Consider the following 11,990-nt stretch of genomic DNA (forward strand, 5'->3'; position numbering starts at 1 on the left):
CAAAGTGCTCCCTCAAAAGAACAGGAAAAAAGTACTGATTAAAACCATGAAAACAACTTTTCTTCAAGTGCTCCTTCCCTCTGTAATGGAATCTAATTTAGGCCACGATATAGGGCGCGTGATTTGGAAAGAAACATTTCCTGAAGGTAAGGGAATATCGGTCAACAACGCGTGCGTTTAAATATATGGTTTTTATCTTGAACAAACTTTACTGTTTCCATACTTACAAATTCCACCAGTATGGTTCGAGCACACACCTCTTTATATTATCAGGAAATTAAACAAATAGCCTACATTGATCCCAAATTATTATTGTGTGTTCTTGGACACAGAACCTAGATAAGCCGCGTCAGGAATATTTACAGTATATATTTTTTTACGGGCTATATCGCGAGCGATTCACCCTCAGGGGCCGGGCATTTTTCCACCAAACATGGCGGTTGAGACGTCTCAGGAGCTGCAAACATGGGACTTTGTTGTGATTGGACTTTACTTCCTCTTCGTTCTGTTGGTTGGACTTGGGGTGAGTTGCTTTTTAAGCACATTTAGCTGAACAAAACTAACGAAACTCAGAGCATGCGGTGTTATATATTTTTGTTGTCAGAGTTATCGGTGATGAACTTTGCTCCTAGATTTGCGATACTGTAGCGGCAGCTCCGCACACCGGGCCGGCCGGCACAGCGTGGCAGTGGGCCTGGCGGCACTAGCCCCTTGGTCGTCCCGCTGTTGAAGAACCAAACATTTTGAGTTTAACGCGATGGTTGTACAGCTCAATTCTCAAATGATGGCGAGCGACAGTTGTAAATCCAGGCAAGGCTATGTATCATGAGCTGGGGGTAAAATATATCCGTCAGGCTGGTGTGGGGTGGCAAACAAAATATACTTGTTGGAAGGCATAAGCACATCACCAACATAATTACTTTAGTTCATGGTATGATTATTTCCGGTTTCACGGTTTGGCAATTTTGCATCCAAAAGTGTGACTTTGAAAACATGAGTGCCTGTCTACTCGGATCGCGTTTGCAACTTTGGGTAAATGTTTGCTCAGAATTGTATCAGCATTATCATCTCATCGTTACCCAGAGCAATAAATGCGGTGAGCTGAAGAGAGGGAAAAACCCAAATATTAGCTTAGCATAGTCTACCACTTACCAAGTAACCCCAAGTTACAATGATTTGCAGGTCATAATAATTCTACTTTCTCACCAAAGGATGATAATACAGTCTATTTATTATGAGTAGTTTGATGAGGACAACTGAGGGCGGTATTTGCGGTGCACCTGTCAAGACTTGATAATGTAATCTGATTGGCCTAAAGTTTAATTGGAGACCGGCGCGTATTGTTTCGACTGGTCCTGTGGTCTATGCCTCTCAAAAGGGGCGAAAGTAGACTGAACATTTATCTAACAAAAGTCGATGAATCTTTTCTACCACCTTTCTTCAAATCTGCCAATACCCGATTTCCCCCATATACAGTCCATGTTCAGGTCCAACCGTGGCAGTGCTGAGGGATACTTCCTTGCTGGCGGTGCTATGCTATGGTTCCCAGTAAGTTTAACACCAGTTTACAAAAAAAAGTGACACACGTCAATTATGACGAACGTGAATCAGTTGCACACCTAAAGTTAACAAAAGACTATTATACACGTCCTGTGCATGTTAAATTGCTTGTGTTTTGGACGATTTCATGACTTGCGCAGTTCCATTCCATTTTTTCTTGAGGCAGTAGGGAATATAAATCTTTGAGAAAATGTTAATTTGTGTAGGACCTCTGATCCTAATATTTGTGTTGAGATTAACATTATGAAATGTCTGTAACATTCCGGCGTAAACTTGGCCAACCTGTAACAAATTTCCATTATTGTTTTCTAAGGGGGTGGGCCTGGGAGGCATAGTAGTGGTTTCAGGGATGACAAAAATATTTTGGCCCACAAAAAACCACCTACGATATTGAGTGCATTTCATTTATCTTTGATCTTTATTTTTGCATGACATAATTATCGGATATTTTAATTTCTATATAAGGTTGGAGCCTCCTTGTTTGCCAGTAACATCGGCAGCGAGCATTTCATTGGATTAGCTGGATCAGGGGCAGCATCAGGCATAGCAGTGGCAGCATTTGAACTCAATGTAAACAATGTTTATTTGATGTACATGTATTTCTTCAACTTCGATTCAAATGGTTAAAGTTGCATGCTCTCCCAACGCTATTTTTGAGTTTCAAACCCCCCCCCAAAAAAGTTTTGTTTTTAAATTGCTATTTTCCTATAAAGCACTATAAAGTTATTCACTTTTCAATGAGACATTGAGCCTGTCGACATTTCAGGCCAGTAGATATCATATTAATGTCACAGACTGCGAAAATGCTTCATCATTTTTTCTCGACGCCGAACAAGGATTCGTTGAAAGCCTTCCTTACCAAAATGTTCATCAACACATCGGACTTGCACCCTCCTGTGGTATGATCCCATTTTGGGGCAGTATTCAATGAAAAACAAGCCGTCTTGTCTCGCGATGGTGTGGTCCCAACCATTTTGAGGAAATGATGGTAATTACTCAAAGGACAGCACACTATAAAACGCGATGATTTCATAGGATACGTGGTCCTATTATTTACTTCAAGTAGGATATTGTATAATATTTTGGCAGTTTCATTTTTGAATTTTTGCAAATGGTATGCATTAGTAGTTACCTAAGCTAAGCTCAATCTTCTTCTTCAATCCTTTTGAATCCCACCCAGAAAATACTTCTGGAGGTTTTTTGAAGAATTTGGGAGAGTTCGAGGTGATGTGCAGTACTTTCAAGGAACAGAGCCTCGTACATGCATAAAAAATACCCTGTAAAATCTTCCAAATGTTGTGGTGATTTTAAAAGATTTTGAAAGGTGTATGTGTGACTTCAGGAAGAATTAAACCCCACGTACATGTAAAAACAGTAGCTCCACTCTACTTTCCTCAAGCCTGCAAATTCCTCCAAACCTGCAGCTGCAGGTTATTTGAAAGGATTTTGAAGGGTAATTGAGGTGGAGTTACACCATCTATTTCTCGGCAGGCACTGATCATAGTTCAGCTGCTAGGATGGGTGTTTCTGCCTGTCTACTTAGCAGGAGGCGTCTTCACCATGCCAGACTACCTCCAGAAACGATTCGGCGGGAAACGCATCCAGATGTACGTAGCCCTGCTTTCGCTGGCGCTGTACATTTTCACTAAAATATCGGTGAGTCAGGACAACTTTAATAATAGAAAACACAGCTAAAGCAGACACTCTTGTTTTACTGAACTCTCGAGGACAATGCTTTGTGTTTCCCTTTGTCCCTGTAATATAACACTCTCCCATAGACTAAGCACACAAACTTACTACAGACTAGGGCCGTTTCCAACAAAAGACCCAACTCCCAAGGACTGAAAGGATCTGTTGTTCTCCCTTTGTGTGTCGGTCCTCGGGGGTAATGTAGAACACGTACAAATTTACATGTTCAGCAAAAATTAACTGAGAACTGATCACATGCATAATGCATTGCTCAACTATATGGATTAGCTTGTATAGTTTTTGTTAAGCAAATATTTGTGTGTTTAATAATGATAAACCTGTTAAATTGGCAATGTGCTTTGAAATTTCAGGAAAAAATCTTTTGCCGACTCCGATTTTTCTGGAGGTGGGACCTTGTCAACCTTTCCTCCTTTGGGAATATTGTCTCCTTCCTACATTTTTTTCAACATTCGGCATTTTTCTTTTTCTTTTTCATTTTTATTTTTGTAATTTTCTTTTGGCAGGTGGATCTGTACTCCGGAGCACTGTTTATTGAGCAGGCACTGGATTGGAATTTATATGTAGCAATTGTTTCTCTTCTGGCAATTACAGCTTTATACACTGTTACAGGTAGGATTTGATTTTTTTCTTTTTTTAACGTTAAAAATAAATTATGTCAAGTTTCAGTTGGCACTGAAACACAAAATGACAAGGACAAGGTTACACACATGCTTGGTCATCTGATGGAATCTTGCATCTGGTATGCGAATTCTATTGGCTCATTAATTGATTTATGCCGTTGTCAGATGGGATTTTGTTGATTGACTAAAACTAATGACATGCTGATGTGAATTGGAAAAAAAAGTGGTATCACAAATTTTTTTCTTCCAAAAGACAATAAAAAGTAATGAAAACAAATATTTTGGGCAAAACAGTGCAGTAATTTTTCAAAAATAAAACTAAACTGTGCTTTCTGAAGTCGGTCGAAAAAATCAAACATAAGGGGAAAAAATATCTTTCTAAACAAAATTCTAACTTTCCATAATTGTGTTCCTTGTACAGGTGGTCTGGCTGCTGTTATATTCACCGACACTCTACAAGCTATTATCATGTTGATTGGTGCTGGAGTGCTGTGTGTAATGAGTAAGTACATAAAAATAATCGTGGTCAACATATCAATGTTCTCGAGACCACTGAGACCTGTGTACATTGGTGAACCTGGGTCTCAACACAGGTTCCAGGGTACCAGACTAAAGGGGGGGGGTGTGGAGGGATGGGTTCAGCATTCAAGTGCATGTTAAAATAGTTGAAAAAAGTCAGAAAAGGCAAACTTTATTCATGAAATACTGTGTCGCAGATTCTCAATTTGTGTGAGTGTTTGTCTAATCTATCATGAACCAACAGCATGCAGACTGCATCTGGGTACACAAAAAAAAAGGAAGATAACAAAAATTGGACTTTAGACTTTTGTCTTTTATAAGTGGCTCTTGCCAAATATCAAATTGTCATGACCTTCAGTTTGTCAATGATGTACACAGCAAACAGATTAGTGCATCACATGCCCTTTTGATACCCCACCCATGTCAAAACAAATACATCTTGGGCGCAATTTTTATACATTGGCTAGTTTATGACTCAATAAAATTCAGGTTAGGGGAAGTGTAAGTATGTGTTACAACATTTCATAAAATGTAACTAGTTTCCTAGCAAAACACAATGAGGGTTACTACATTGTTTACATAAATCTGATGTGACAAATCCCTTATAAGAACTGCTTGGTGCAGATGTTTAAGTTTTGTTTTTGGTTTTTGTTACATACTTTTCTGGTCATGTGAATAATTATACAGTCATAACAGTTGCTGTTATGAATTCAATATCCAAAGTACAGAAAATATATTTTCCAATCATCATCCCCCATTTGTCAATACAAATTTCCGTTCATGGATATGTGGAACCCAGGTAATATGAAGAGAACTGTTAAATAAACCAAACCAAGTTTTAGAAAAAAAATTTTTGAAGAAAGTCCCTTCTAGACAGAGAAAAACAAATTCCTGAAAAATAGGATCCAGCAACCCCTCCCCCTCCACACCCCTCCCCAAAATTAGAAAACAACAAACGTCCATGTACCCCTTTTAAGTTTTCACGCCAAGCTGCAAAATGTCATGATTTTTTTCACAGTAGCGCCCCTACCCCTTAAATTTCTCGCAACTGAAACCCTCAACAATGAGTTAATGTTGCCTTTGTTCTTCACAGGTTTTGTAAAAGTGGGCGGGTACACGGGCCTAAAGGAGAAATACATGTCCCCCGTTGCCTGGGCCAACATCTCCATACTAGACCCCACCAACGAGTGCGGCAAACCCCCCAACGATTCCTTCAGCATGATGAGGGAGCCCACCGATCCTGAGCTGCCCTGGCCAGGTTTTGTCTTTGGGCAGTCTGTGGCATCCATTTGGTACTGGGCTACGGACCAGGTACGTTGGGGGAAAAAAATGCTAATCTGAGGGTATGGTACAGTGAATCTACCCAAACTTGCAGGAAATGGTAGCGTTGAGCTTACGGCTAACTCCGGAATATTCTTGTGTCTTAAGCCGCATCCGAATTTCTCATCTAGAGTTATGGCTAGGTCCTTGTCCAACTATGTGGAGAAATGCTGACAACAGACGAAGCCGTAGCTCTGGAAGCCTGTTCAGGACACGGCCTTACTGTTGTCAGTTTTTTTTTTTCGATCCTAGGTAATTGTCCAACGAGCCTTGTCAGCTAAGAACCTCTCCCACGGCCAAGGCGGTACCCTGATGGCCGGTATCCTAAAGATCTCCCCCATGTTCTTCATTGTCATGCCCGGCATGATCAGTAGGGTGTTGTACGCTGGTAAGCATGCATAGATGGCTCCCTTCTCTTCTCCTAGCTAGGAAGACTCTAGATTTATTTCAATAGAAAAGACTAACTGCAAATGAAACGGTTGCATCGTTCATAACAAAACATTATATTAAGAGTGTACATGTCGATGGACACATTTAAATAATAACCAATTTTCAAAACCCGTTTCAGAAATCTCAACAAATGGCACATTCTTTAATCAATTCTCCAATCAATATCTTTCAGAAATTTGAACACTGGACTAAATCTTAAACCCATTTCTATAGGTCTGTAGACATTGATTGGATGGATACGCTCATTTGAACGTATGAACTACTGAAGCTCAAACACTTGTTTTGAAAGTTTCACCACTATTTTCTTTCCAAAAACACTTGTAAAAGTATTTGAGAGAAACCTGAACAGAAGAAAATCTGGAGACTTAAATGTTGATCTCATTCTGTGTCTCGTTTTTGCTTATAAGATGTTGTTGGGTGTGCTGACCCTGCTGTATGCATGGCAGAATGCAACAGTGAAGCAGGCTGCTCCAATCTAGCCTACCCACTGCTCGTCATGAACATCTTACCAACAGGTAAGCTCAAAGTTCCTGTCATTTCTGTCAATGATGAAGTTGAGGAAGATGCAGTTCCAGACTGAAAGTTTGGGTGGTGACTAAAAACGTGATGAGTGAACAACGTTCACAGGTTTTTTGCAAACTTTGAAATTTCTGGGGGGAAAACATTTTTGGGGATTCTTTCAAAAGGGAAAGAAAAAGATTACATTGGGCATATTGGGTAAAGTTTTGAAATTTCTGAGATAAGTTCAATTTTCACTATTAATATAAAATCTAGGGAAACTCCCCCTCGTTTCCCCCAATATGGCAAAGAGGAGGGGGCTAAACCCGTACCCAGCCTGCATGCAGGGTCTCTGGTGTCTGGGGAAAACTTCGGCACTGGACACTCGAACATTAATGCACAGAGCTCTAAACCTCCTTCATTGATGTCCATATGTTTCCCAGGAGTTCGAGGCCTGATGCTGGCTGTCATGTTGTCAGCCCTCATGAGCTCCCTGACCTCCATCTTCAACAGCGGCAGCACCATCTTCACCATGGACATCTGGCGCAAACTCCGCCGCTTCCCAAGCGACCAGGAGATGCGGACGCTGGACAAAAAGACACGGCGTCGGTGGGAAACAGAACTCATGATTGTTGGACGGTAAGAAAAAAAAAAGGCTTCTTTGGTGAATTTTGGGTTCAATACTTGGTTCTCAGTAACAGTTTGATCCAGGTTAGTGTTGGAGATGAAATCTCTGTCATGAGGCAGACTAAAGAATATTTCCGTTACGTACTGCAATTCTTCGGCTGACTGAGTACAATTTGTTGAGCATGAGAAGGGTAGAGAAACGTTCTTCAGTTCAAGCACAAGTACTACTTTAACAACAACTACTCCTACTACAGCTACATTTCCTACGTTGTGCTTTATATGAGGACAAGCATCAATACAGAAAATTGTATCTGAATACCAGTCCAGGTAATACTACCACACATGCTAGTACCATCCTCAGCTGGAGCCAAAACTAACTAACTTATGTGGTTTTTAGAACAAGTAAGAGTATGAATATGGACAATTCAACTCAAAAACCAATAAGTATAGGTACAACCCATAACCAATAACAATACAATCAGTACAATACTTCATGTGAATCATTATGTTGTTATTGGAAAAAGTACGATTATCAGTACAGAAAATTGTAATCGATTACCAATACAAGTACATACTTTATGAGTACCAAAAAGTGCTAAGTACTACTTGGCAAAGCAAGTTGTTTTTGAAGGTATATGTATATATACCAAACAACTACTGCTTTACATTGGTATAAAGCTCTTTGCAAGACTCTGCACAATATTTTGGAGTATTCAGCAAGTAGCAGTGCTGAGGGAGTCAGGGTTAAACAAAATTGACGGATGTTTTCTTGATATTTCAGAGTGTTTGTGTTGGTCCTGGTGGGTGTCTCTATTCTCTGGGTGCCTGTGGTCCAATCCTCACAACAAGGCCAGCTGTTCCAGTACATCCAGCAGATCTCAGCCTACTTGGCTCCACCCATCGCCGCCGTCTTCATACTGGCTGTGCTGTGGGAGCGCATTAATGAGCAGGTAAAGTCACCAGTATACGGCCTACCAGGGCCCTTTATATTTAACACAGTTGTTGTGAGCCCAAATTATTTGCTTAATAATTTTATGTGCTGAAGCAAAACAAAAAGCTTACCTATTTCCTGTGCCAAGCAGCTTAGTACTGACGCTATTTTTTACGGAGCTGCTAATTACACAATGTACGTTGCTCAGCACACAAAAGTATGCTTATGACGGAGGTATTTTATCTCCAGCAACAAAAATTTACAGGACAAATATAACACAATTTATTTTGCTTGCGACTGGTTACTAGACAAAATTTCATTGGAGAGAAAATTTGCTGAGCAGTATATTCTGCCTTGGAGTATTTTCTGCTTAGGAAGCTCGATAAATTTGACCTCTCCCCCTTGTGGGGCAAATAAGGATTGCTTGACGGGGTCTCATCATGCCCACTCGATGACATTCACAACAGGGAATTTAATGTAAAAATGTGAATTTTATCTTTGATTGGCTTCCATGGAATCCATGCATTGAGGCTAGTTGAATTTTTCTTTAATATTTTTGTTCAGGGTGCATTTTGGTCACTGATGGTAGGCCTTGCAGTTGGCATCACACGCATGATCCTGGACTTTGTCTACGCCAGCCCAGGTTGCGGTCAGGAGGACAAGCGACCGCTGGTGGTCCAGAAACTCCTGTTTCACTACATGTACTTTGCGTTGCTACTCTTTGTTCTGACATGTGTAGTGGCCATTTGCGTCAGCTACGGGACGGAAAAAGTACCCTCAAAATACGTAAGTGGACCTTATCATAATAGACGTCTGGGAGGACAACCCTGCCTTGATATTTGACTTTGATACAGAGTCTGAAAACAGCCAGTGCAATGTAGTCCTGGTGACCTTTGACATGGGTCATACAATTTTGATAATGACAAGCTCAGAAAAAAAAGGTGTTAGTCTCTACATGTGTGGAGTTGAGAAGGGGACCAGTCTACAGGGATTGTCAAACGGTCACGGTAAACACCAGCCAATAAATTGTCGGAAGCGTTTGGTAATTGGTTGTCCTGAAATCCATGGGGTTTAGTAAGTCTTTTTGTAGATTGTTCAGTTTTTAAAATGCTTTAAAGCCTTTAAAGGCTAAAAACTCTGCTTAAATTAAATTTTTTGTTTTTAAATTATATTTTTCCTACAAAATATAACCCTAAATATTCCATTTCCCCAGCTCTACCGTCTTACTTACTTCACACGCTTCAACACCAAAGACCGCCACGACATCAACAACTTCATCTACAAGCGCAAGGGGTCCATCGACTCCGCTAACAACTATGCCAAGGATAACATTGCGATGGATTTGATCAACGCACATGAAGAAGTGGAGATGAAGGACAGGGCACCCTCCATCGATGATGAGAAGAGCGATTACTTGAAGGACGAAGGCGTTAAGGCTTCTGATAACTTAAGGAGCCGATCTGGTACGAAGAGCTGGGCTTACTTTTTATGGAACAGCAAGGCAAAGAAATTTTTTAAGTGCAACACAGAAATGCTCCGCTTGACAATTTTTCAGTTGCATACATGCCATGCAGTGAGGCATGGCTGCTGTATATTATCACAGACTCATGTAGGAATTGAAGCACAGTCGCTTTATAATGACAGGTGTTATCACAACCATCTGCAGGCTCTTCATGCAGGTGTCAGGTGCTAGCCAAGGTTGCCAAGCTAAAGAGCGCCCTCAACTGCCAATACACAAGTCACAAAAGGGCCAGACATACTTCAGACTGAGCCACACTGGCACCTAGCCGGTGGTCCACAAGTCACATAGTAATGTTTGAGTCCCTGGATCAAAGTATCTTTGTTTAGTCCTGTGTAATTCAGCTTTTTAATTTGGCATCACTTTTTTCCACCTCTTTCCTCTCTCCCCTTGCAGAATCCGGCGACAGCCACGCGGAGCATCACTCCCTCTTCCGCAAGTCCTACGATTGGTTCTGTGGATTCTCCACCAATGACCCTGAGGCGGAGATGACCAAGGAGCAATGTCGCAAGGAGGAGCAAAAGATGATGGCTAAAATCCACCAGACCCGAGTCCAGAAGGCCATCCTGAATCTTTTCCTCGTGATCGTCTTGGGCGTCGCAGTATTCATGTACAGTTTCTGGGCTTGAAGACAAAGCCTCTCATAGCAAATTTGCACAAATGCTGGCGACACATCCATGCAGGCATTGCTGGCAAACTTAACTTAACAGTGTTGCAGTGCAGGTCCTTGTTGTGGATCGATATGACATCATAAGTCCAGTCACCAGTAAAATATCTGTCAATTCACATGTCCAGTCAATAATAAAGGAATGCCTTTATCGGAGTCCATTTCAACAGCTTGTGAGTTGACTTGGGACTGGATAATTTGTGACAGACTTGTGATGACTGCTACTTAACAAATGGAAGGGCCGTTTCACTGTGGTTCCATTTTACATCAGACTGACAAATTTTCCTCATTTTCTTCAGGTTGGCAATTTCTACACATGTTATAATTCTTTGACTTTAGTTTTTTACATTTTTATTTGTATTGATTTCAGTTCATGCATTCCATACTAAAAATAAAAAACTTAATGTAATTAATACAGAACACTAATCTTCTAGAAATGTACAGATAAGTGTGAAAAAAATAACAATCAGCATTTTTTTGTCCTTGTATAAATCTATTAGAAATTAGATTGTAATTCAGTTTTTTTTATAATAATGAAAATACATGTACAGTAGTGCAGTGTTAGTTGACTGATTTTCAGTCATGGTTGACTAGCATTGTCACAGATCGGGACCAAAAAAAGGAAGTATTTCTTTATTTAGTGATTCGCGACAGATCGGGACCAAAAAAAAATGAAGTATTTCTGTATTCAGTGATTCATGCAAACTTTTCAGCGCACAGTCTTGTGTTCACTAGCAATATCAGAGCCTTGTTATATTCAATGTTTAAAAGCACATTGGATCATTCGCATACATGTATCCCAAAAGTTGCATGTACCTACCAAATTATTATCCAAAAGCTTGCTTGAATTAAAGATCGTACTGGCACTAAACACCCTGTGCAATGATTTTGTCTGGCTTGCAGTCATTTAGAAGAAATCAAGAAATGAAGGTGATTTCCAACGATCAGTCAATTGATTGATTTGTTGGAAATAAAGAGTAACATTAACAAAATCGTGTTTTGCGATCGAAACTTTGCGTGCGGTTTTTTATGTTTTCTCAAAAAGGGTAATATCTGCTGAGCTGAAACTTAGACAATTTACGTTTGAACATTCTTTTTTTGGATTTAGAGCATGTAGAGTGGTGTTATAATTGGAAACGAACAAAATGCATTCATGAAGTGCAAATGATCCTGTGCCTTTGAACTTTCTTAGCTGCATCAAATATATTTGTATCCAATTTGCCAAGTAAAATTCTGCTGACAACCAACCACAGCAATATGAATTACACACTGTTTTAGTTGGTAACCTAAGCTTTCTCTAAGAAACAAATTAATGTGCTTAGAAGTGATCAAAATTTGGCCCTACTCTTTCAAAAAGTCACGTGTGTGTCATGTGATCATTGCTCTGCTGAATAGTCATACAACCCGCTGACACTGCATTGTAAAAAAAATCCGAAAAATTTCAGCAAGAACCTATAATCACCTCAAAACAGAAAAAAGTTCCTCAATTTTTTTTTCTTAAAAACAAAAAATGTCTGCTTGAGAAATGCAAGTACATGTATACCTTTCTAGCAAACTTTCTTATTAAAC

The 11,990-nt window shown here is 40.1% G+C and overlaps 1 protein-coding gene across 1 annotated transcript; it reads left to right on the forward strand.

Moving 5' to 3' along the window:
* Positions 1–184: 184 nt before the first annotated feature.
* On the forward strand, positions 185–11,677 carry LOC119734165 (sodium/glucose cotransporter 1-like). Its single transcript, XM_038207512.1, has 14 exons — positions 185–523; positions 1,477–1,548; positions 2,026–2,130; positions 3,052–3,216; positions 3,774–3,879; positions 4,312–4,392; positions 5,503–5,720; positions 5,982–6,117; positions 6,587–6,694; positions 7,121–7,316; positions 8,086–8,254; positions 8,800–9,021; positions 9,449–9,698; positions 10,151–11,677. The coding sequence occupies exons 1-14, from the start codon at positions 434–436 to the stop codon at positions 10,381–10,383; spliced, it is 2,151 nt and encodes a 716-aa protein (XP_038063440.1). The 5' UTR covers positions 185–433; the 3' UTR covers positions 10,384–11,677.
* Positions 11,678–11,990: the final 313 nt, after the last annotated feature.

Source organism: Patiria miniata, unplaced genomic scaffold (assembly GCF_015706575.1).
Source record: "Patiria miniata isolate m_02_andy unplaced genomic scaffold, ASM1570657v1 HiC_scaffold_27, whole genome shotgun sequence".
Taxonomy (NCBI): Eukaryota; Metazoa; Echinodermata; class Asteroidea; order Valvatida; family Asterinidae; genus Patiria; species Patiria miniata.